Source organism: Melanerpes formicivorus, unplaced genomic scaffold (assembly GCF_026170545.1).
Source record: "Melanerpes formicivorus ecotype bairdi unplaced genomic scaffold, bMelFor1.0.p_v2 SCAF_38, whole genome shotgun sequence".
Lineage (NCBI taxonomy): Eukaryota > Metazoa > Chordata > Aves > Piciformes > Picidae > Melanerpes > Melanerpes formicivorus.
The window spans coordinates 5,002,874-5,022,832 of NW_027142390.1; the positions used below are offsets into that span (position 1 = coordinate 5,002,874).

The window sequence follows — 19,959 nt, forward strand, 5'->3', positions numbered from 1 at the left end:
AAGGGAAAATAGGCATTTGCAAAGGGCCACTTTCAGAATTTCACTTAGATACCCATCTTAGGAGAACACTTCCTCTGGAGACATCTGTCCATCCCACTGTGGAAGGCAAAAGAAATAGCTCAGACTTAGCAGGCACTTGCTTTGGGTAGAATTCCTCTCTTGCTGACAGCCTCAGCAGGGACTAGGGGTGAAGAAGTCTGAACTGAATTAAGTTTCTGCCTTCATCCCTGCTTAGGAGCTGGGCTTACCCAAAAATAGCTGTATTTTTCCTCTTTATTATTCCAAATAGACTTCAGACTCCATGGCTAGTCACAGCTCACACCACAATACTCAGGCACTAAAGCCAATCTCCTAGTCATTAGCTTGGGAAAATAGAAAGGAAATTGAACTAGAAACCTGGTGCAATGCCATTGGAATAAATAAGGGGACTTCCAGTGATATGCTGGGGCACTGGAGAAGCTGTTAAATTTTATTCTTAAAAGCGGGCATTGTGACCTCCAGGGAAATGATTTGAATCTACCGAACTGAACAGGAATTGTTTGAGTCCTAGACAGGCAATGAGAAATCTTCCTCCTCCCTATAATTTGATTTGCTTCACTCAAGTCAAACCAATGGGAATCTCTTGTTTTCTTAACAAGTTGTTCTCTGGTTTTGGAGAGGTCATTTTGCACATCTGTCACACACTTGATTAGCACTACTGACAACCAAAGTTTGGCACCAAAGTTTTAACAAGCATACCCCACTGCAGCCTGGCTCTCTCTCAGTGGCAGGAAAACAGGGACAGAAAGGAAATCTTCCATTCACATCTCCTGTTGCACTTCTTCCATTAGCTACGCTTACAGGAGGACCGACAGATCACACACGTGTGCTCTGCTGAAGGAGAAGAGGTGAAGCTGTGTGTTCCCATCTCCCCCTGATGATGTGGACCAATGGCTGCTGAAAGTAGAGAGATCCATGAAAGCCAGTGTACAGGACAACACAGAAAGAGCAACTGGTGCCTATCCAGAGGTAAGCGTTTGGTCATGGCTGGTCTCTGATGTCTGGGTTCCATCCTTGCCATAGAGGTCACCAGTGGTGGGGCTGATGCATCTGTGATACTCTTATAGCTTTAAAATACAACCTTTAATCCAGCTGTGTGTGGGTCAAGTGCAGACTGCACAGCTGGGCAAGCAGTTAATGGTCCAGAAGAGTGCAGACTCTGCACGCTCGTTTATCAGCCGCAGAAATGTTCCCAGTAGCATGGAACAATCCCATATGAATCTTCAGCTACAGGCTGGGGTCAGAGTGGCTGGAGAGCGGCCAGGTAGAGAGGGACCTGGGGGTACTGGTTGATGGTAGGCTGAACATGAGCCTGCAGTGTGCCCAGGCAGCCAAGAGGGCCAATGGCATCCTGGCCTGCATCAAGAACAGTGTGGCCAGGAGCAGGGAGGTCATTCTGCCCCTGTATACTGCACTGGTTAGGCCACACCTTGAGTCCTGTGTCCAGTTCTGGGCCCCTCAGTTTAGGAAGGAGGTTGACTTGCTGGAAGGTGTCCAGAGAAGGGCAACAACATTGGTGAGGGGTTTGGAACACAAGCCCTATGAGGAGAGACTGAGGGAGCTGGGGTTGCTTAGCCTGGAGAGGAGGAGACTCAGGGGTGACCTTGTTGCTGTCTACAACTACCTGAAGGGAGGTTGTAGACAGGCAGGGGTTGGTCTCTTCTCCCAGGTAACCAGTACCAGAACAAGAGGATACAGTCTCAGGCTGCGCCAGGGGAGGTTTAGGCTGGATGTTAGGAAGAAGTTCTATACAGAGAGTGATTGCCCATTGGAATGTGCTGCCCAGGGAGGTGGTGGAGTCACCATCACTGGAGGTGTTCAGGAGGAGACTTGATGGGGTGCTTGGTGCCATGGTTTAGTTGATTAGGTGGGTTGGATTGGTTGATGGGTTGGACGCGATGATCTTGAAGGTCTCTTCCAACCTGGTGTATTCTATGTGTTCTCTCCAAGCAACTTCCTCGTTATAAGGATCTGCTCTCTTTAGTCTTCTTGAGCTCTCTTGTCTCATCCATTGTGCTAGAGGCTGCATCAGGGGCTGCATCTTGGCTCTAGTTCTTGTGTTAAAGCTGGGCTGATTTTAAAAAATTGATTTTATTGGGTCTAGGGAGGAAGAAAGGCTGAAAAATGAGAAATTAGGAAAGTTAAAGCAGGCTTGAAAAGGGGAAGTACTCCTCTGAGTCTCAAAGATTCATCTCAGAACAGGAAGATACAGAAATTCTAAGCCAGATACTGATACAGAAATTCTAAGTTGGTTTACCACTGTTTGTTTTGTTGTTGTTTTTTTCCTTTTGAAAGACTCCACGTACTACATGGGTCCTGCAGTGGCCTGGCCAAGTGGTCATTGCTGGCTGCCAGATTTTCTGGGCAAAACAAGTGTCTGATGCTCTGCAAACTGGAGATTTGTCCAGCAGGCTTTTCCCACAGCTGAGTGCTCAGGTATGAAAATGAATATGAGAGTGAGATTTGTGCCAGGTGGAGACTTCTCAAGCATCAGACCTTAGATAACTTATACATACAGCCAGAGCAATGCTTTTGGAGAAGCAGAGATTGATTCCCGCATAGCACAGCTGAAAAACAGGTGAAAACCAAGCAGGTTCTTATCATCTTAATCATTAGAATATTTGTCATCATAAACCTCAAATACTGTGCAGCACTGATAATGTGATCATTACCTGAAGACAGAATACAAAAGGTATTCTCCTCCAGGATTACAGAAGAAGTCAGAGATGGAGGGAACCCAAAGTGATGGACAGTAGAAATCAAAGTGAAACTGCGTCATTCGTATCTGTTCCTTGCATCTAATTGCGCCTGAGAAGTAATCTCTGGGTCTCTTGGCAGCTCTAGCACTTGGATTTCACCTGAACATGATAATGGTGGAGGCAAAAGTTGGCTCTGAGCAGTATTTGCTTTCTGAGCAGTCATTTGTGTCTCTGACAAGAGAAGAGGCAGAAGCTGCCTGAACATGGCCTGTGATCTGGACTTTAAGTTTAGTTGCATTGTGTTAGTACAGCCTGGGTCTTTGGGGTATGGACTGCTTCAGAGGCTTTCTTCTCCTTACCCAGCTGGGTGCTTTGGTTGCCATGGTTGGTGGAAAACTGTCCAAGATGCAGCGAGCAGTCTTGTCAGCTCTTATTGCGACTGAGGTCCATGCCAAGGATGTTGCAGCCTATCTGATTGAGAAGAATGTGACAAGTGTGAATGATTTGGAGTGGATCTCCCAGCTCAGGTAGAGAGCATAGCTATTGAACCTCACCTGGCCTCCCTGGCTAGTCTTCATTGTCCTTACCCATCAGCCATGTCAATGATGAACAGAAACAAGAGTTTCCTTAGTCTGTAAGCAGCATTCCTGAGTGGCCCTCAGCACCTCTATGAGGAGTGGGATTGAAGTCTGCTAAGGATGCCAGTTCTAAGGCATCTGAGACAGACCTGGTTTTGATGGCATTCGCTGTGGCAATACAGACTAAACCATGATGTTTCACAGCCTCACTGTGAAAGGGCATGCTCCTGATCAAGGAGAACACCCAGTTTTGGGTCCTGTGAGAACTGTCCACCCTGTTGTGTTACCTCACCTATTCTTATCTTGGGAGGTGGATCCCTTAACATGCAGGTCTCCAGACCTGCAGGCTGTAGTCTTCTGAGTTGTTCTACTGTCAGTCAGCCAGCATTTATCTTTTTGATGTCATGTTCACTCATTAGATACTGCTGGATGAAGGGGGACCTGTACATCAGAGCACTCAGTGCTGAATTTATTTATGGCTATGAGCATCTGGGGAGCAGTGGCTGCCTGGTTATCACACCCCTCACTGACAGGTGAGGAGATTGTTTTCTGGGTAATATGTGGGATTTTTTTTTTCCTGGATGAACAACCCTCTGTCCATTCCAGTCTCACTCACTGCTTAAGATGTGTAAATAGAAGCTGTACAGTAAAGGACCACCTGAGATGAGGGCATAGGAACACCCTGGCATTGCTTCTACTGTATTCCTAGTGATCAGTGCTCAGGCATTGCTTTTGCTCTCCTAATTCTTAATGAAGTGTTCTGACTCATATACAATTGCTACCTGATAGCTAAGGAGCTCTTCTATGAACCAGTAGATGGGGGGCATCTAATACTCTAGAATAGCATCAGTAATGGTTTTACCCTTTTGTAACTGTCTTTTATCTGGAGAGAGAATTTGTAGCCAGTGGCAGAAGGATTTATCCATGCAGGCCCCCATGAATACTAATCAAGGCCACATAGATAACTCCTTGCAGAATGCTGCATATCCAAGCAGTTCCACATAACAATAAAGGATGGATTCCTGCTTGTCTCCAGCTGGATAGATCATGTGTCTCCCATACTGAAAGCAGTAGTAAAAATGCTTTCCATCATCTGCTCTCTCCTTTGTTGTAGGTGTTATCTGACACTTACAGCAGCTCTGCACCTGAAATTTGGAGGAGCACTTTCAGGACCAGCAGGAACAGGCAAAACAGAAACAACAAAAGACCTTGGCAAAGCACTGGCAATCCAAACAGTAGTGTTCAACTGCTCTGACCAGCTTGACTTCATGGCAGTGGGGAAGTTTTTCAAGGGACTAGCCAGGTACAATGAAAATGCTGCAGGTCATTAGCGAGGATGGATAGGATACATGGATAGGATACAGGGATAGGATACAGGGATGCTGGCCACTGGGAAGTGGTGGAAATTTTTCATAGCAGCTCAGAAGAACAAACAGAGCCCTAGCAAGGGGGTACTGTGTTCCAGAATGAGCAAAGTTACAAAATTCCTGTCAGCAGGGAGAGGCAGATCAGCCAATCAAATTAAAAAAGGGATAAAAAGAGATCCTGTTCATTTAAGGCAAAATTCAAATGCTTTGCACCAATCCACTAATCCACTGTTAGACACCTGTGCAAATGTTTGCAGCTCTGGCCTTTGTTTTAATATCACACAATTTGGACTGAGACCCAGCCCACAAGCTGCTTAATCTTAAGGAGAGAATCTGCTGAGTGTATCCAAAATTGAGCAGCCAAGAGAGACTGCTCTAAGCCCTGAGGGATCCTCTCAGAGAAGCTTCTCTCTTCTCTACATTTCAAACAGACCTGCTCCAATTAGTCTGTTGCACACTGGTGAATCTGAATTAGTTACTCCAACAAAAGCTGACATTCTTTTCTCAGATGTTTTCTTTGTAAGTAATTTAACTTACCGTGCCTTGTGGGAAGATCACCTTCCTCATATACATGCTTCCAGCTTTATATGTAGTCTTCCAAGCTCTGAAAAGTGGATTCAAGAGATGTCTAAATTGTATCTGCTACAATTCTGGCTCAGGTAGAAAACAAGAGTTCAGTGTGACACCGCTTTCAAGCCCAAATCTGTAACACACAGGATTTGTCCCGTGCTGTAGGATCAGACATTGCCATGGCCTTGTGTGGTGGTTTGAGCCTTAACTGGGATTTAAGGGCTCAGATGGGGGCAAGACTGGGAATCCCTCCCCTGTTTTCCCCCTCCTCTTTCCCAATAGAGAGAAAAAAATAAAAAGGGAAGGAGGCAGATCCACAGAGAAATAATTTTGGAGTCGGTTTGGAAGTAGAGAGGGAAAAAAATTTTCTTTAAACAATATATATTACAATAACAGGAAGGGTTCACAAGGGTAAGGAACAAGGATGGATGGGGAAAATAAGAATACAAAACCAGTCCTTTGAAGAGGCGTTGGATGTAGCAGGGAGAAGGATCAGGCCTGACCACGTGGTAGAGAAGCAGGAAGCCAGCAGCAGTAGCTCTCATCCAGGCAAAGGCAGGGGCCGAGAGAGAGAGAAATGGCTGCAGTGTCTTCCTTTGTGTAGGCTTGCTGGACAGGGAGGGGGAGTGGAACAGACTAACTCAGTTCCCCAGGGGGAAAACACCCTCCAGGGAGAGCAAGGCTCTCGCAAGGCCTCCCCGCTCCTGCTTTCAGGATGGGCGTAACCCATCACACCTTGCAGGGACCATGCAGGTTCCCACTCATCGCATGGCCTGAGCTGCTTACTCAGGATGAGGCGCTGCAGCCTCATCCACTGTACCAGTACATTGCTGTGGGATGTTGGGGACCTTTTAGGTTTGCTTCTTGTCTCTGTGCTGTCTCCCCAGTATGGAGATTTGTAATTTCTAGATCCAGCTGAACATTTGTCTGCAAGTTTGCTTCCATGTGATGTTTCTGACTTCCCTTATTTTTCCTTCCCTGCCCAGCACTGGTGCATGGGCTTGCTTTGATGAGTTCAACCATATTGATATTGAGGTGCTGTCTGTGGTGGCCCAACAGATCACAACCATTCAGAAAGCACAGCAGCAGAGGGTATGTAATGAACATGTGAATACAAAGGCAGACCAAAAACATCTCCACTTGAGCTAGTCTAAGCAAGTCCCTTCCTTTTGCATGCTTCAGTGCTCAAGGGTGGCTCAGACCTATTTGAGCTTGGAGAGGCATGAGTAACACCCTAGCTGTGGCACATCATATCATGCCATTACATAGGCAGCATCCTGGGTGGGTTTTATAACTTCACCCTAATCTGTGCTGCCACAGTTGCCCACACTCTCAAGTGTCTCAGCTTAAGCTGCAGTGCCAACAGACTTTGGTGTGGGAGACGCTCCAATACAGATCCACCAAGCTGATACAAGTTGAAGCTGTGATAAAGGCAGCCAGTATTCTACCATGAGCTGCTCTGCACTATGTTTGTCTAAATGTGTTATCCAAGCTTTAGTGGATTCAGAAAACCCAATATGTGCAGCAAAATGTATGCTCACACAGACACAGGACTGCACCATTAACTGAATTGCTGCCTTTGCATGGAGACTCAGCTGTCAGCCAGTCTAGCAGGCAGCTTCTGCTTTGCTCTCTGGAGACTCAGAGAGGTTAAGACCTGAATCTCCTTGACTTTGGCTTGACTTCTGCATTACTTTATCCCCCATCTGAAATTACTACCTACACAGCTTTAAAAAGGATTTAGGTTTCTCTTTGCCCTCCCTGCCATGAATTAATTCAGGTCCAAACGCTGCTGCAGAATAAATGGAAGGATGTTTGTTTACAGCAGGATGGATAGAAGTCTGTTCACGAGCCAAAAGGGAAAAAAAAAAGTATCCTATCTGTAAATCTTCCATGAGCCCAGTGTCTTAAACAGGGAAAACTATTGCTGGTAATACTGGATTCCTTCAGTGGGTCCAGATCGAGTCACTACAGTTGTGGGCAGCTCTGTGTGCCCTTGGTTGATAATTTGACTACTGAAAGCCATGAGTTTCCTCATGGAAGATTCTGCTGCATTGTTTAATTTGCAGATTAGGGTCTCTTCTTTGAGGATGATCCTACTTTTAATTTTCTAGGTGGATTGCTTTGTGTTTGAAGGCACGGAGATCCCCCTGGTCCCATCCTGTGCAGTCTTCACCACAATGAACCCAGGGTATGCTGGGCGCACCGAACTGCCTGACAGCCTGAAGGTAAGGAGGGCAGACTGCACACACAGAAAGAAACAGGTGCTGGATGCTACCCCAGACCATCAGGGTGTCTGTGACAAAGATGAGGATGTGATGCTTTTGGAAAGTTTCTGAGGTGATTTTAAGATTTGAAACACATCTGTAAGCAAATGACACTCCTCAGATTGCAGTCTGCAGGGATGCTGCCCTGACAGGTGCCAGACATACCCTGCTGTGTCCTCTAAACAGTTTTGTGATAGATACTCAGACTTTTTTTCTGGTTGGTGGGAAAAATAAGAAACAATCAGTGTTTTGATCTTGTGTTGGAACTGTTTCAGGCTCTCTTTCATCCTGTGGCTATGATGGTCCCAGATTACTCCATGATTGCTGAGATTTCACTCTACTCCTTTGGATTTAATGAAGCCAAAGTCCTTGCAAAGAAGATCACCACAACTTTCAAACTATTGTCTGAGCAGCTCAGCAGTCAGGTAGATGCCTTAATGTCCATGACTGTTTTTAAATGTGAGGCTTTCTCAGCCTAGGCACAAAGTACATGGATGCTTCTCTGGGTGCCTCACAAAACCCTATTCTTCCTCTATCTCACTCCTTTCTAATTCTCATTTCTTCTCCTGTGACTGGACTTGCATTCACCTTCAGTCCTAGGTAGGGTTGCAGTGGCAGGACAATTGAGCCAGGCAGCCCTGCCTACTTCTCCCTCCATCTAGAATTTTTCATCATCCAGCTGTTCTCATCTTTCTCACTTATAGTCTGTACAGCTGAGGACTGGTTAGTTGTCTGAAGGATCCTGAGAGCAGACTTGGAGAAAAGAGCAGTTGTTCTGAAGGCATAACTCTCTGTTTTTTCATAGCTGCTGACTGAGTGCATGCATAGGTTCACTCTTTTTTAGGTGATGCTTCTGCATCTGATTACATTGTTTCCTCTATTCCTTTTCCAGGACTGCTATGACTTTGGGATGAGAGCTGTGAAGACTGTCATCTCAACAGCTGGCAACCTCAAAAGAGAGAATCCTGCTATGGATGAGGTAAATGTCCTTATGCTTCACACTGTTAGGGACTTATGGGGCCTTTTCTGCAGCCACAGTCAGGATCTTTGAAGTTCTGATGTTTTAAATCTCTGCAGGAGCTGATCTGCCTGCGGGCCATCAGGGATGCCAACGTACCCAAATTCCTGCAGGATGATCTCAAGCTCTTCAATGGTATTGTCTCAGATTTATTTCCCAAGATCCAAGAATGGCCTGTGGGTTATGGCATCCTGGAAGAAGCCATTCCCAAGTCTTGCATCAAGCAGAATCGGAAGGATGTTGATGGTGAGGGAAAAGACTCCACAAGCTCCCACTGGGCCTGGGCTTTTAGTCCAGCACCCTGCCCTAGGGAAGAGACAGCTGGTCCCAGACCCACTTTGCATCATCTTCCTTTACAGGTTTTGTAACTAAGTGCATGCAGCTCTATGAAACCACTGTGGTTCTTCATGGCGTTATGCTGGTGGGGCCAGCAGGTTCTGGGAAGACAAAGGTATGGTTGAAACATAGTGCTGTCCCCAGAAAACCATCACCCACCTAGTGATTCAGGGAGTGGAGCTTCATAGAAGATCCACACTACAGCATTTTCAGTTTCTCTGAGGCAGAAATCAGGACACAAAGACTCTGCCTCTTAATATTGATTTATAGCCATGGGGAAGTGTATTACTAGCTCACTCCTCTGAGTTAGGAGATTAGATCAAGGCTTATTAGCTCTGCTGCAGATTTCTAAAGCTGAGGCATACTTTGACATCTTGAGATGTTTCAGGCCTCTTAGATGGTAGATCTAACTTCCTCCCTCCCTGCATCTGGAATGCTTCATTTCTGTGAATACAGCAAGGCATCTCCTTACTATGACACTACCCTTCACCGTGTCTCCTTTCTCACTGCCTTTTGAATGCAGTTGCTGTGAGAGCAATGCCTTTGTCATAGTGGAGCCGTGGCAGTTAATTCTCTTGCACTCCTGCTTTTGCAGAGTTATGAAGTCCTGGCAGCTGCAATGACATCACTGAAAGGTCAGCCTGCAGCCAGTGGTGGGAATTACGAAGCAGTCAGCTACTTTGTGCTGAATCCCAAATCCATCACAATGGGCCAGCTTTATGGAGAGTTCAGCTTGCTAACGCATGAGTGGTGAAGTACAAAACCTGCTTTCCTTCCTTCCAGACGGGAAACGCTTTTCTTCTGGGCTTGAGCGTCTTCTCTTCAAGGCTGAGAACTGTGTAGGATAGTGGCATAAACCCAGAAGCAATCAAGTCCTTATCCTCACCAAGCTACAATAGCCAGTCACGGCCATTTAAGCTGACATCCTTCATTGTGTGTGCTTGGCCCCGCTGCCAGCACATGCCCAGACAGCTACTGCAGCTCAGCTCACAGCATTAGCTGTCTAACAAGGAATAATTCAATTGCTTTGGAGCACATCCCCCTGCTCTAAGACACAGCAGCTTAAAAACACTTGCTTTGCTTCTGAAGAAAAGTGACCTCTCTACTGTGCACTTGAATTGTTCTGTATAAACACACTGGTGGCCTTGAATGATGAGGAATGACTTTCACCCATAGAGAGGCATTTCATTCCCGTTACCAGGGCTCCTGCTTGCTTACATGGTTTGGAAGCAAGAGCCAATAGCCCATTTGCCCTCTTGACAGGCAGATCCTACAGCTTATGCTTCCATATGTGACCTGAGTTTGACTTTGCAGCTCACTTTATCCAGAAGCTAAAGTGTGAGAAGCAGTGTGAATCTCCCTTTGGCCCTGTCACCCACCACTTGCTCAGGGGCAAAGCTAAAGACTGTGTCCTGTAAAAGAAGGGAAATGAAATAAATATGAACATAACTACCTCTAGGAAAAATGCAAGCATTACTGATGCTGAGACTTGGAGTTTCCCAGCCTGGGCTCTGGTGTATCTTTACTGAAGGACATTTCCTAGGATATTCCAGTTAAGCTTGGCAGTTTATTTATGATGTGACTCTACCCAAGGGCAGCACACAGACACATCAACATGACAAAAAGAAAAATACAGCAGCCATGTAAAATGTATTTACAGACAAATCCATCTGTTTTAATCAGCTGAGCTTTGGAACAGACTGTTTTCCCTTGATCTCAGTAACAATACCCTGGAATTCACCAGCACTATAAAAATTACAGTTCTTCAATAATGGGAGGAGAGTGCAGGGTCTACACAGAAACTGAACTCCAGGTTTCCACATACAGATCAAATTCTTGCTGTCAACAGCCAGCATTTCTTGTGTCTGCTCTCCTGTTCACCAGCCCCAGCACCACCTGGGTTCACAGGCAGCTGAGAATGGGGAACTTCAGTTACCAAGAGGGTAGGAGTCATGCTCTTTACCCTGGATTCCTGTAAGTTACCCAACTGAAGCATCTGAATTAGCAGAGTAACTGTCCTGAGGCTCCCTTCACACTAGATAGAGAAAAAGAGGCACCTCCAGTGAGCAGATAACCCACCTGTGACCTGAACTGGATGCTAGCAAGGCCTCTTTGCTTTTCACTGAGGAGAGAGATATTAAAGGCAAGCTTGGCATTTTATAGTTAGCTGACACAAAGTCCAGATCCTAATGCCCACAGAAATTGTTTCATGATGGTGCTTAGGCTGGGATGTACTTGTCAGTGAAATAAAAGTGAGACAGCCCTTTGTGCAGCTCACCAACAAGTAAGGCACAGGTATGCTTGGGCACATGAACCAGAGTAAGATTCTGGCTCTGTTGCCTTATATGGTTGAAGGTTTGTCATTCTTTTCAGCAAAACCAGAATAGACCAAGCCTTGTCTTCCTCCCACCTTTCAGGACAGATGGGATTCTTTCCTCACTCATCCGGCGTGGAGCTGCAGCCACTGACACCAACAAGAAGTGGTACGTGTTTGATGGGCCAGTTGAAGCTTTGTGGATTGAGAACATGAACACAGTGCTAGATGACAATAAGAAGCTGTGTCTTAGCTCAGGGGAAATCAGCAAACTGTCACAGGTAACTTATCCCTCCTGCTTTCGCTCCCTGTTGTTTGTTTTCCTCCCTCCCTCCCTCTTGGAACACATTTGCCTTTGACTTTCCACTTGATGCCTCTGATGGACTTGTGTGGCAATAAGTGTCTCAGTAGAAGCCCTGTGTTGGCCAGACCCCTGCTGAGCTGCAGAAACACAAGAAAAAGAAGGCTCCTGCAACAAAGGGAAAGAATAATCTTCTCCAAATTATGCCAAAAGATACAACAGAAGCACTCGAGTCCTTATCCTCCTTCCTTCCCTTTTGCAGTTTCCAGAGCATGACCATGATGTTTGAAGTCCAGGATCTGGCTGTTGCTTCCCCTGCCACAGTCTCCCGCTGTGGCATGGTTTACCTGGAACCCAGCATCTTGGGGCTGGAGCCTTTCATTGAGTGCTGGCTGCAAAAAATCCCAGGCATCATGCAGCCCTTCTCAAAGCAGCTAGCAGCTCTCTTCAGGAGATTCCCCAAGGTGAGTTGCCATGCTGTTGCAGCCTTTCCATGACTTGGAGCTTGTCAGAGTAGGTATCAGCCAGCCCAGACTTAGCAAGACCTGGATTTAAATACCATTGTGGGAACACTTCAGACTACCAGTTTGCAAACTCCTGGGTTTAGTAAGTGTTGTTTGCTGTTCCCTACAGATGTGACTTAGTCTTACTGGTCATTATAGTGTGCTTTGTTTCATTTAAAAATTATCTTCTGGACAAAATGATCCCTAGTACAGCTCTGTTGCTCACAACAGAGTAACTCCAGGGAGAAAGTTGTAAGAACAGATTCTTCTTATTTCTACTCTGCTCCTAAGTAACTACTGAATAACCTGGAATCACAGAATCAACCAGGTTGGAAGAGACCTCCAAGGTCATCAAGTCCAACTGATCACCCAGCCCTAACTAATCAACTAGACCATGGCACCAGGTGCCTCATCCAGTCTTTTCTTAAACACCTCCAGGGATGCTGACCCCACCACCTCCCTGGGCAGTGCATTCCAATGGGCAATCTCTCTTTCTGTGAAGAATTTGAGCTGCAAAGGAAAGCTCTGAAGAGAGCAAGCCACGGCACAAAATGCACAGCGCTGTTGCACAAGACCAAAAGGCAGGCCCAGAGGTTTCTTTGGGTTAAGACCGGATGAAGAGGATTGACTTGCTTCTTTCCAGTCAAAACAGTGATACTTGGGGGACAGTGGGAAATGACAACATTCTCAGCCATATCCACCCTGGTAAATGTAGTCTACAGGGAGGCAAGGAGAAACCAGAACCCTAGAAGGTAAAACCAAAGTCAAATGTGTTGGGTGATAACACTGACCTGTTCCTGCCTCTCCTTACAGGAGGCCATCAGCTTTGTCCAGAACTCTGTGAAGGAGATTATTGCCTCAACAGACAGTAACCTTACAGGGAGCCTTCTCATGCTCTTGGAATGTTTGTTTCAGCCTTTCATCCCCACTGAGGTAGGGTTTTACCATCTGTATCATTTATGCCTGTAATTCTTAAGTGCACTAAGTCATGCTGAGGGTTCATCACCAGAAAACTAGGTGCTGGTGCAGAAAGGACATGCTGTAGCTCATAAATGTGGCAGAAGGTAACACAGTGTCCTGCAAAGCACAGGTAAACCTGGAATGGTTATGCTTTGCCCACTGAAAGAGCAAAAGAAAAGCTCCATGCCTACCAGCCTGGAGGGAAGAGATTTTATTTATAGCAGAAGGAATTAGATAAAGTGTGGAAAGCAGAGCTCAGAGCTGAGCAGTGATGCACTTCTGATTGCAGGTCCTTTGAGAATTAGTATTGAAGGATGCTGGACAATTTTCAAATTAAAAACTAAAGAGTAAATTCTTCTCACAGCCCCTGCTGAGTGACATGAGTTCAGCAAGTGGAGTCCCTCAAGTACCCCAGTGAAACAAGAAGTTTTAATCCACAGACTACATTAACAGGCCTGTGAAAAACCAGCACATTAAGAGGAGTTTGCCTTTTGTGTACCTTAATCATGCCTGAGAATTTGACTCCTGCTCTTCTCTGGTTCTCAGGGAATTAGGACAATCTCCCAGGAGAAAGCAGCTCGTATTGGAAAGCTGGTTGGGCCCTGGTTTAGCTTTGCCTTGATCTGGAGTGTAGGTGGTACTGGGGATTTACAGGGTCGTGTGGCCTTCAGCTTGTGGCTGAGGGAGAAGATGGCAAAAGAAAAGGTGAGTAAAGGCAAAAAAAAAAGATCCTCTGTCACAGAGGAACTAGTAGTGAGGAATGGGAGTCAGAGCTTCTCAAATGCCTGGAAGCTTTGGATGAGCTTCCTCTTGGGATCTGCCTCAGACTTCAAGGGACCCCTGAAGCTGGAAGATCTGGGAAAGAGTCCTGACCTGGGCAGCATCCCATTAGTAAAGTCTGCCTTGCAGTAGTGCAGACCCTCCTGTCAATGCAGTTTTGGCAGCCAGGTTCACCACAGCTTTGTTCTCACAGATCCAGGTGCTTTTCCCAGAAGGAGGACTGGTTTATGACTATAAACTGTGTGATGCTGGGCTTAGCAGTGCTGAAGATGATCTGGATGAGGAGGTCATTAGAGAGGTAAAATATTTCACTTTCAACTCCAAGCTGGGAAATCCTTTGGGAGGACAGGACCAGGAAACAACACAGTCCTGAAGGCTTTGGTAGGATTTTCTCATAAAGGGCAAATAAAAAAGGCCTGTAGGAACCAACTGGGAATGTTGAACTTGAAATAAAACTTTTCATTAAAAGAAGAAGGCAGTTTCTTGCCCTCTTGTGAAGCAGATCTTTCCAATCTGAGACAAGGGCTGGTGTTACTTCAGACCTGAATGCCTCTGCCAGTGCTCAGCAAAGTGAGGAGGCTTTACAAGTGTGGCTGCTGGAGGAGGACAGGGAGATGCTCAGATGGAAAGTCCTGTCTGTGTTAAGAGAGCAGTGCACAACAGCAGGAGAGCTGTGTGCAGCAGAGTCTGGAGAAGGAGCAAGACAGACAAACATGCCATCTTTTTCACAGGAGACATCAGTGCAGTAGGGCATGCAAGGCCTGTCTGACTGACAATCACTACCCCCTGGGCTGAAAGAAACAAAAAGTGTGGGGGAAATTCTTCCCCTTCCTGAAATCAGAGTAGAGAGACCTACAAGAGCAGCAGATGCTTAGCAGAAGCTGCCAGCATGGTCTCGGTGGGAAGGCCACATGGGGTGGGCAGTAATGTGCATTTTCTCAGTGTTCTCCAGCACATCCCTGACTAAGCCTCAATCTCACCTATGTAGTGGCCTCAGGGAGCTTAGTCTGGGACTTGATTCTAGCACAAGTCATCCATGTCTTGTTCAAGTACAAAACCTCCTTGAGCCTCTGAGTACAACACAGCTGATGGCACCAAATATGAAGATAGGATCCCAGCTAAGCCCTCTTTGGCCCTCTGCCATGGGGGTGCTTACAGGGTGGGTCAGCCTAGGACAGACTTGGAGTTTTTGCAGATATCACAAGTGCTCCATCCCTCTTTGATCCTGGTTTTCAGAAGGGAGCACAGGTGTGTTGCTGCTGGGGCAATCATTTCTAACTCTTGGGCTACCTCTGTCCTAAGAGAGTCAGACACCCACAGCATTGCCATACAGGAAGGTATGGCTAGACAGAAACCCACATCAGAATCTGAGCTACCACAAGCATTGTGTTAGGAAAAACACAGCAAAAATCATTTACCCATAGGGAAGAGGTACAACTGCCCCCTCTAATCACACCCATACCTTTCAGGTGTGCTGGGAGAAGTGGCTGGACTCTACAGCAAAGTTCACCATGGTTCCTAATGCCAACTTCTGTGACGTTATTGTGCCCACGATGAGCACAGTCCGAACGGCCCATCTGCTGGAGCTGGTGCTCACAAACCATAAGCCAGTAGGTGCCCTGCCTTGTCTTCAGTGCTTAGATTCAACCTTGTTCTCATTAATAGGAGTACCCTTTCCTTCCCCCCTGCAGTCAGAACTTAACAGCTACCTGATACTTTGAGATTATTTCCCATTCCCATGGCACTGCACAAAAGCTGTGCCTAAGCCACAGGAGTTCTGCATTCAGTCTCCAGGCACTGTGCTGGTGCCCCAAAGGATTATCAACACTCAGTTGCTCTATCAAGATGCATCAATTGCTAGGTAGCCTATCACCACCCCTCTCTACCCATTTCCTATAGTTCTGGTTCATGCTTCTCTGGCTGGATTCCTCCCACACCAAGAGATGTGTTGAGCAGCCGTCCTTCCTGAAGCAGTGAGCCTTCTGTCCTCTCCCAGCTTTTGAATGCCTGACTGCTGATTGTGCTTCTAGGTTCTCTGCATCAGACCCACAGGTACTGGGAAGACTCTGACAATTGCAGACAAGCTTTTGAAGAACTTGCCTAGCAGATACATCACACATCTGGTGATGTTTTCAGCACATACCTCTGCTAACCAAGCCCAGGATCTCATTGACAGCAAACTGGATAAGAGGCGAGTTTCCCTTCTGTGTTTGCAGAGGCAGTATCTCTGAGCTCAGTGTTTCTGTCAACTTGGCCATTTAATTTTGTCCAAAGAGCTGAAGGGGCCACGAGCACATAGAGCTGTGGATAACAAATAGGGGAGACAGCAAATCTGAGGTGGGATTGTGAGAGCCAGTAATCATTTCGTGCAATGACATGAAAGTGAGAAGCATTAGTGAGGGTTTGTAAAAGTGGCTTCAGTTGTGGTTATCCCAGAAATGCTGTATTTCACAGCACAGGTGTTTGCAAACCCTGGTGTGGGATCTTTATAGAAACTGAGAAGGGAGAAAATGTGGCTGCTGACTCCCAGTCCCACACCCCGTGTTTGACAACCTCCTTTTTGCCTCTCTAGTCAGCTAGTGGCTTGAAGTTTAGAAGATATTCACAGGCTCAAGCTTGGATTTTCTTTGCACCCATTTATTTATTGGCACAGTGCATAAGTATCACTGTACACTAGAGATTGGAAGGGACCTCAAGAGATCATCAAGTCCAACCCCCTGCCAAAGCAGGATCACTTAGGGTAGTCTGCACAAGAATACAGATAGGTCTTGAAAGTCTCCAAAGAAGGAATAGAATAGAATAGAATAGAATAGAATAGAATAGAATAGACCAGACCAGACCAGACCAGACCAGGTTGGAAGAGACCTTCAAGATCATCACGTCCAACCTATCATCCAACACCACCTAATCAACTAACCCATGCAACCAAGCACCCCATCAAGTCTCCTCCTGAACACCTCCAGTGATGGTGACTCCACCACCTCCCTGGGCAGCACATTCCAATGGGCAATCACTCTCTCTGTGTAAAACTTCCTCCTGAGCTCCAAGGAGACTCCACAACTTCTCTCTGGGCAGCCTATTCCAGTGCTCCATCACCCTCACTGTAATGAAGTTTCTCCTCATATTGGGGTGAAATCTATGTTCAGGCTTGAACCTGTTGTTTCTTGTCTTATTACTGTGCACCACTGAAAAGTGCTTGGCCCCCTCCACTTGACAGCCCCCACTCAGATATTGATACACCTTGATGAGATCCCCTCTCAGTCTTCTCTTCTCAAGTCTTCTCTTCTCAAGCCCCAGGGCTCTCAGTCTCTATTCACAGGGGAGATGCTCAAGTCCCCTAATCATCCTCATGGCTCTCTGTTGGATTCTTTCAAGCAGGGCTCTAGACAAGATTGCACTCATGTTTGAAAAGAAGCCAGTGCCTCAAACATTTCTCCAGGTCTTGTCTGGACAGAGGCCCATAAAAAGGGATCTACAGCATAGAAGGATAGCTGAAACTGCAGACCCAGGAAGAATCTGGAGAAAGGAATGCTTCTGGATCAAGTTAGGAATGCCTCTGCGATAGGAGCTGTCCGCTGACCTTAGGCAGTTTCTGTCCTTGCAGGTGGAAGGGTGTGTTTGGGCCTCCAGCTGGGAAGAACTTAATCTCTTTTCTTGATGACTTGAACATGCCCATGCCGGAGGAATATGGTGCTCAGCCACCCATCGAGCTGCTGAGGCAGTGGATGGACCACCAGGACTGGTACAACAGGAGACAGATCAGTTAGAATAGAATAGAATAGAATAGAATAGAATAGAATAGAATAGAATAGAATAGAATAGAATAGAATAGAATAGAATAGAATAGACCAGACCAGACCAGACCAGACCAGACCAGGTTGGAAGAGACCTTCAAGGTCATCGCATCCAACCTGTCATCCAACACCACCTAATCAACTAAACCATGCAACCAAGCACCCTGCATCCTCTTGGCCTCTTGTTAGATACATGTACCTGCTGTGGAGATTTGTGGTGAGAGGTTATAGCCACAACTTAGCATTCACTCCTGATTTTACATTCTTCAAGGTACTTTCAAGAAGCTGGTAGATACTAATCTTGTCTGTGCCATGAGACCTCCTGGAGGGGGAAGGAATGCTGTCACTCCACGCTTCACTCGCCATTTCAACTACCTCTCCTTCACTGAGATGGAGAAGAGCAGCATAAGGACTATCTTCACCACCATCCTTGGCAGCTAGATGGGTAAGTTCTGCAATCTGCTGCCACCTCCTCATCTTGCAAGTCAACCCAACAATAATGGAGGTTGGAAGGGGAGGAATTATTATTGATGAGCTGATCAAAGTGCTGGAAGCTGCATTAGCTGCTTGGAGATGCTATTGGGAGAGTGCAGTTTGAATCATAGCAAATAGAGGGCTCAAACACACTTTAGACTCAGAGCCAAACTCTGCTGCTGCACATCAGCAAGCTTCAACTTTGGCTCTCACAGTGTTTAATAAGGTGTCCTATAGCCCAGGTCTTTGAGAGAGGATTTTGTTTGTGATAGATGATGCAGATATCCTCAACCTCAGCAGGTAAAGCTGTAACTCAATTTGTTTTGTCTTTTCCTAGATGCACTCCTAGGAGAAAGAAGTTGCAGAGACCCAGTGCATAAGTAAGAGCAGGAAGATAAAAGAGGAAAGAGACTGTGAAGAAAACAAGTTGGTGGGCACAGCATGGCATAGCTTACCTGTGCTTTCAGGAGGCAGACACTTGCCCAGACAGCAGCCTTCTGTGGAAGCAGAGCCTTCTGTTACTCTCCATCTGCTGCAGCCTGTGGACAGCTGAGCAGAGTGGATCTAAGATGGTGCTACAGCCACCCAGAAAAAAAGGTTCATTAGGAGTGAAATGAGTCCTCTTATATTTGACAGGGTGGGAATTTAGGATCATCTTTGCAAATGTGTCCTCATCTACAAATCTGCCAGTAGGAAGCAGTGAGAATAGAGAGCTATGGAGAAACAAAGCAGAGCTTTCTGAGTGCCTCAAGCATCAGTATCCAGCTATGAGCTCCAGGGCACACTGAAGCCTCGAGCTGGGATTTTAGAAGAAATTAAAACATGTGGGAAATAATGCAAAAGAATGCAAAATGCTAGTTTGTCACAGGGCTCTGCTTCCCCAGGAGTCTTTGTAATGAACCTCAGACATTTATTTTGTGCTCTAAAACTGGCAGCTGTATCTAAATCCTGCCAGACTGTTGCATAACAAGTTACTCCTCAGTGGCTTTGCGTTTGCTGAGCTCAATGAATTGCAAGGAGGTTTACCTAAGAGGGCACTTGCACCTTCTAGCTTCAAAGTGGCTGAGATTCCACTGTTGGGAGTGCAGTGAGGGAGAAGGAAAAGCTGTTTGGAGTATTTCAGTTAGGCACCAATTCCTTGTCAGGAAGTGTCTCCTCTCTTCCTGGGGCCTGTGAAGTCTTAACGCCACACAAGTGTCCCGACTTTGGTTGGGAAACTCATTGGCAAACTCCACTGCAGTGAGCTGCTGTTTGGTCAGGTCTCCACACCATCTCTGTCTAAGCAAGCAGAAGAAAAAAGTGTTCCTGGCCAAATACTGGCAACACCTCTGCCACTCAGCACCACCTGTCTGCATGGCTAGGACGTTCTCAATCCAGCATCACCACCTTGGCATCTCTTCACCTTTCTCTGTCCCTGCAGCAGGAGCACTTGCAGTCAAAGACTTGAACAAGCCCCTGGTGGATGCCACAATCTGTGTGTATTTGACCATCACAACCCAACTGCTGCCTACACCAGCAAAGTCACATTACACCTTCAATCTGAGAGACCTCTCCAAGGTGTTCCAAGGCATGCTCATGGCTGAGCCCAGCAAGGTTGAGGTGAGTCCTCCCATCAGCACAGCCATGCCACCAGAGGAAGACCAGGAATGTTCCAGTTAAGGCCTCAGCTTCTTGTTGAAGCTTCATTTTGGTACTGTTCAATGAATGAGGTGACCTTCCCTTTAGCTGTATTGTCTACTGTCAGTAGTAAACAGGCCCCTCCTATCACCCCAGCCCTTCCTTAGCACAGAAGCAGGTGAGTGGCCACATAGTATCATAGTATCATTCAGGGTTGGAAGGGACCACAAGGATCATCTAGTTCCAACCCCCCTGCCATGGGCAGGGACACCCCACACTAGATCAGGCTGGCCAGAGCCTCATCCAGCCTGGGCTTAAACACCTCCAGGGACGGGGCCCCAA

General features: G+C 46.5%; 1 protein-coding gene across 1 annotated transcript in view; it reads left to right on the forward strand.

The window, feature by feature from the left end:
- Nucleotides 1-19,959, forward strand: part of DNAH1 (dynein axonemal heavy chain 1) — a 78,859-nt gene that overhangs the window by 37,912 nt on the left and 20,988 nt on the right. Inside the window, 24 exon segments of the mRNA XM_068157921.1 lie at nucleotides 831-907; nucleotides 909-1,008; nucleotides 2,335-2,475; nucleotides 3,102-3,265; nucleotides 3,736-3,849; nucleotides 4,431-4,619; nucleotides 6,240-6,345; nucleotides 7,368-7,481; nucleotides 7,796-7,945; nucleotides 8,413-8,499; nucleotides 8,598-8,784; nucleotides 8,898-8,989; nucleotides 9,470-9,624; nucleotides 11,292-11,469; nucleotides 11,759-11,953; nucleotides 12,806-12,925; nucleotides 13,499-13,657; nucleotides 13,926-14,030; nucleotides 15,202-15,342; nucleotides 15,763-15,923; nucleotides 17,337-17,494; nucleotides 17,798-17,971; nucleotides 18,338-18,376; nucleotides 19,421-19,599. Coding sequence (XP_068014022.1) covers nucleotides 831-907; nucleotides 909-1,008; nucleotides 2,335-2,475; nucleotides 3,102-3,265; nucleotides 3,736-3,849; nucleotides 4,431-4,619; nucleotides 6,240-6,345; nucleotides 7,368-7,481; nucleotides 7,796-7,945; nucleotides 8,413-8,499; nucleotides 8,598-8,784; nucleotides 8,898-8,989; nucleotides 9,470-9,624; nucleotides 11,292-11,469; nucleotides 11,759-11,953; nucleotides 12,806-12,925; nucleotides 13,499-13,657; nucleotides 13,926-14,030; nucleotides 15,202-15,342; nucleotides 15,763-15,923; nucleotides 17,337-17,494; nucleotides 17,798-17,971; nucleotides 18,338-18,376; nucleotides 19,421-19,599 — 3,285 coding nt within the window.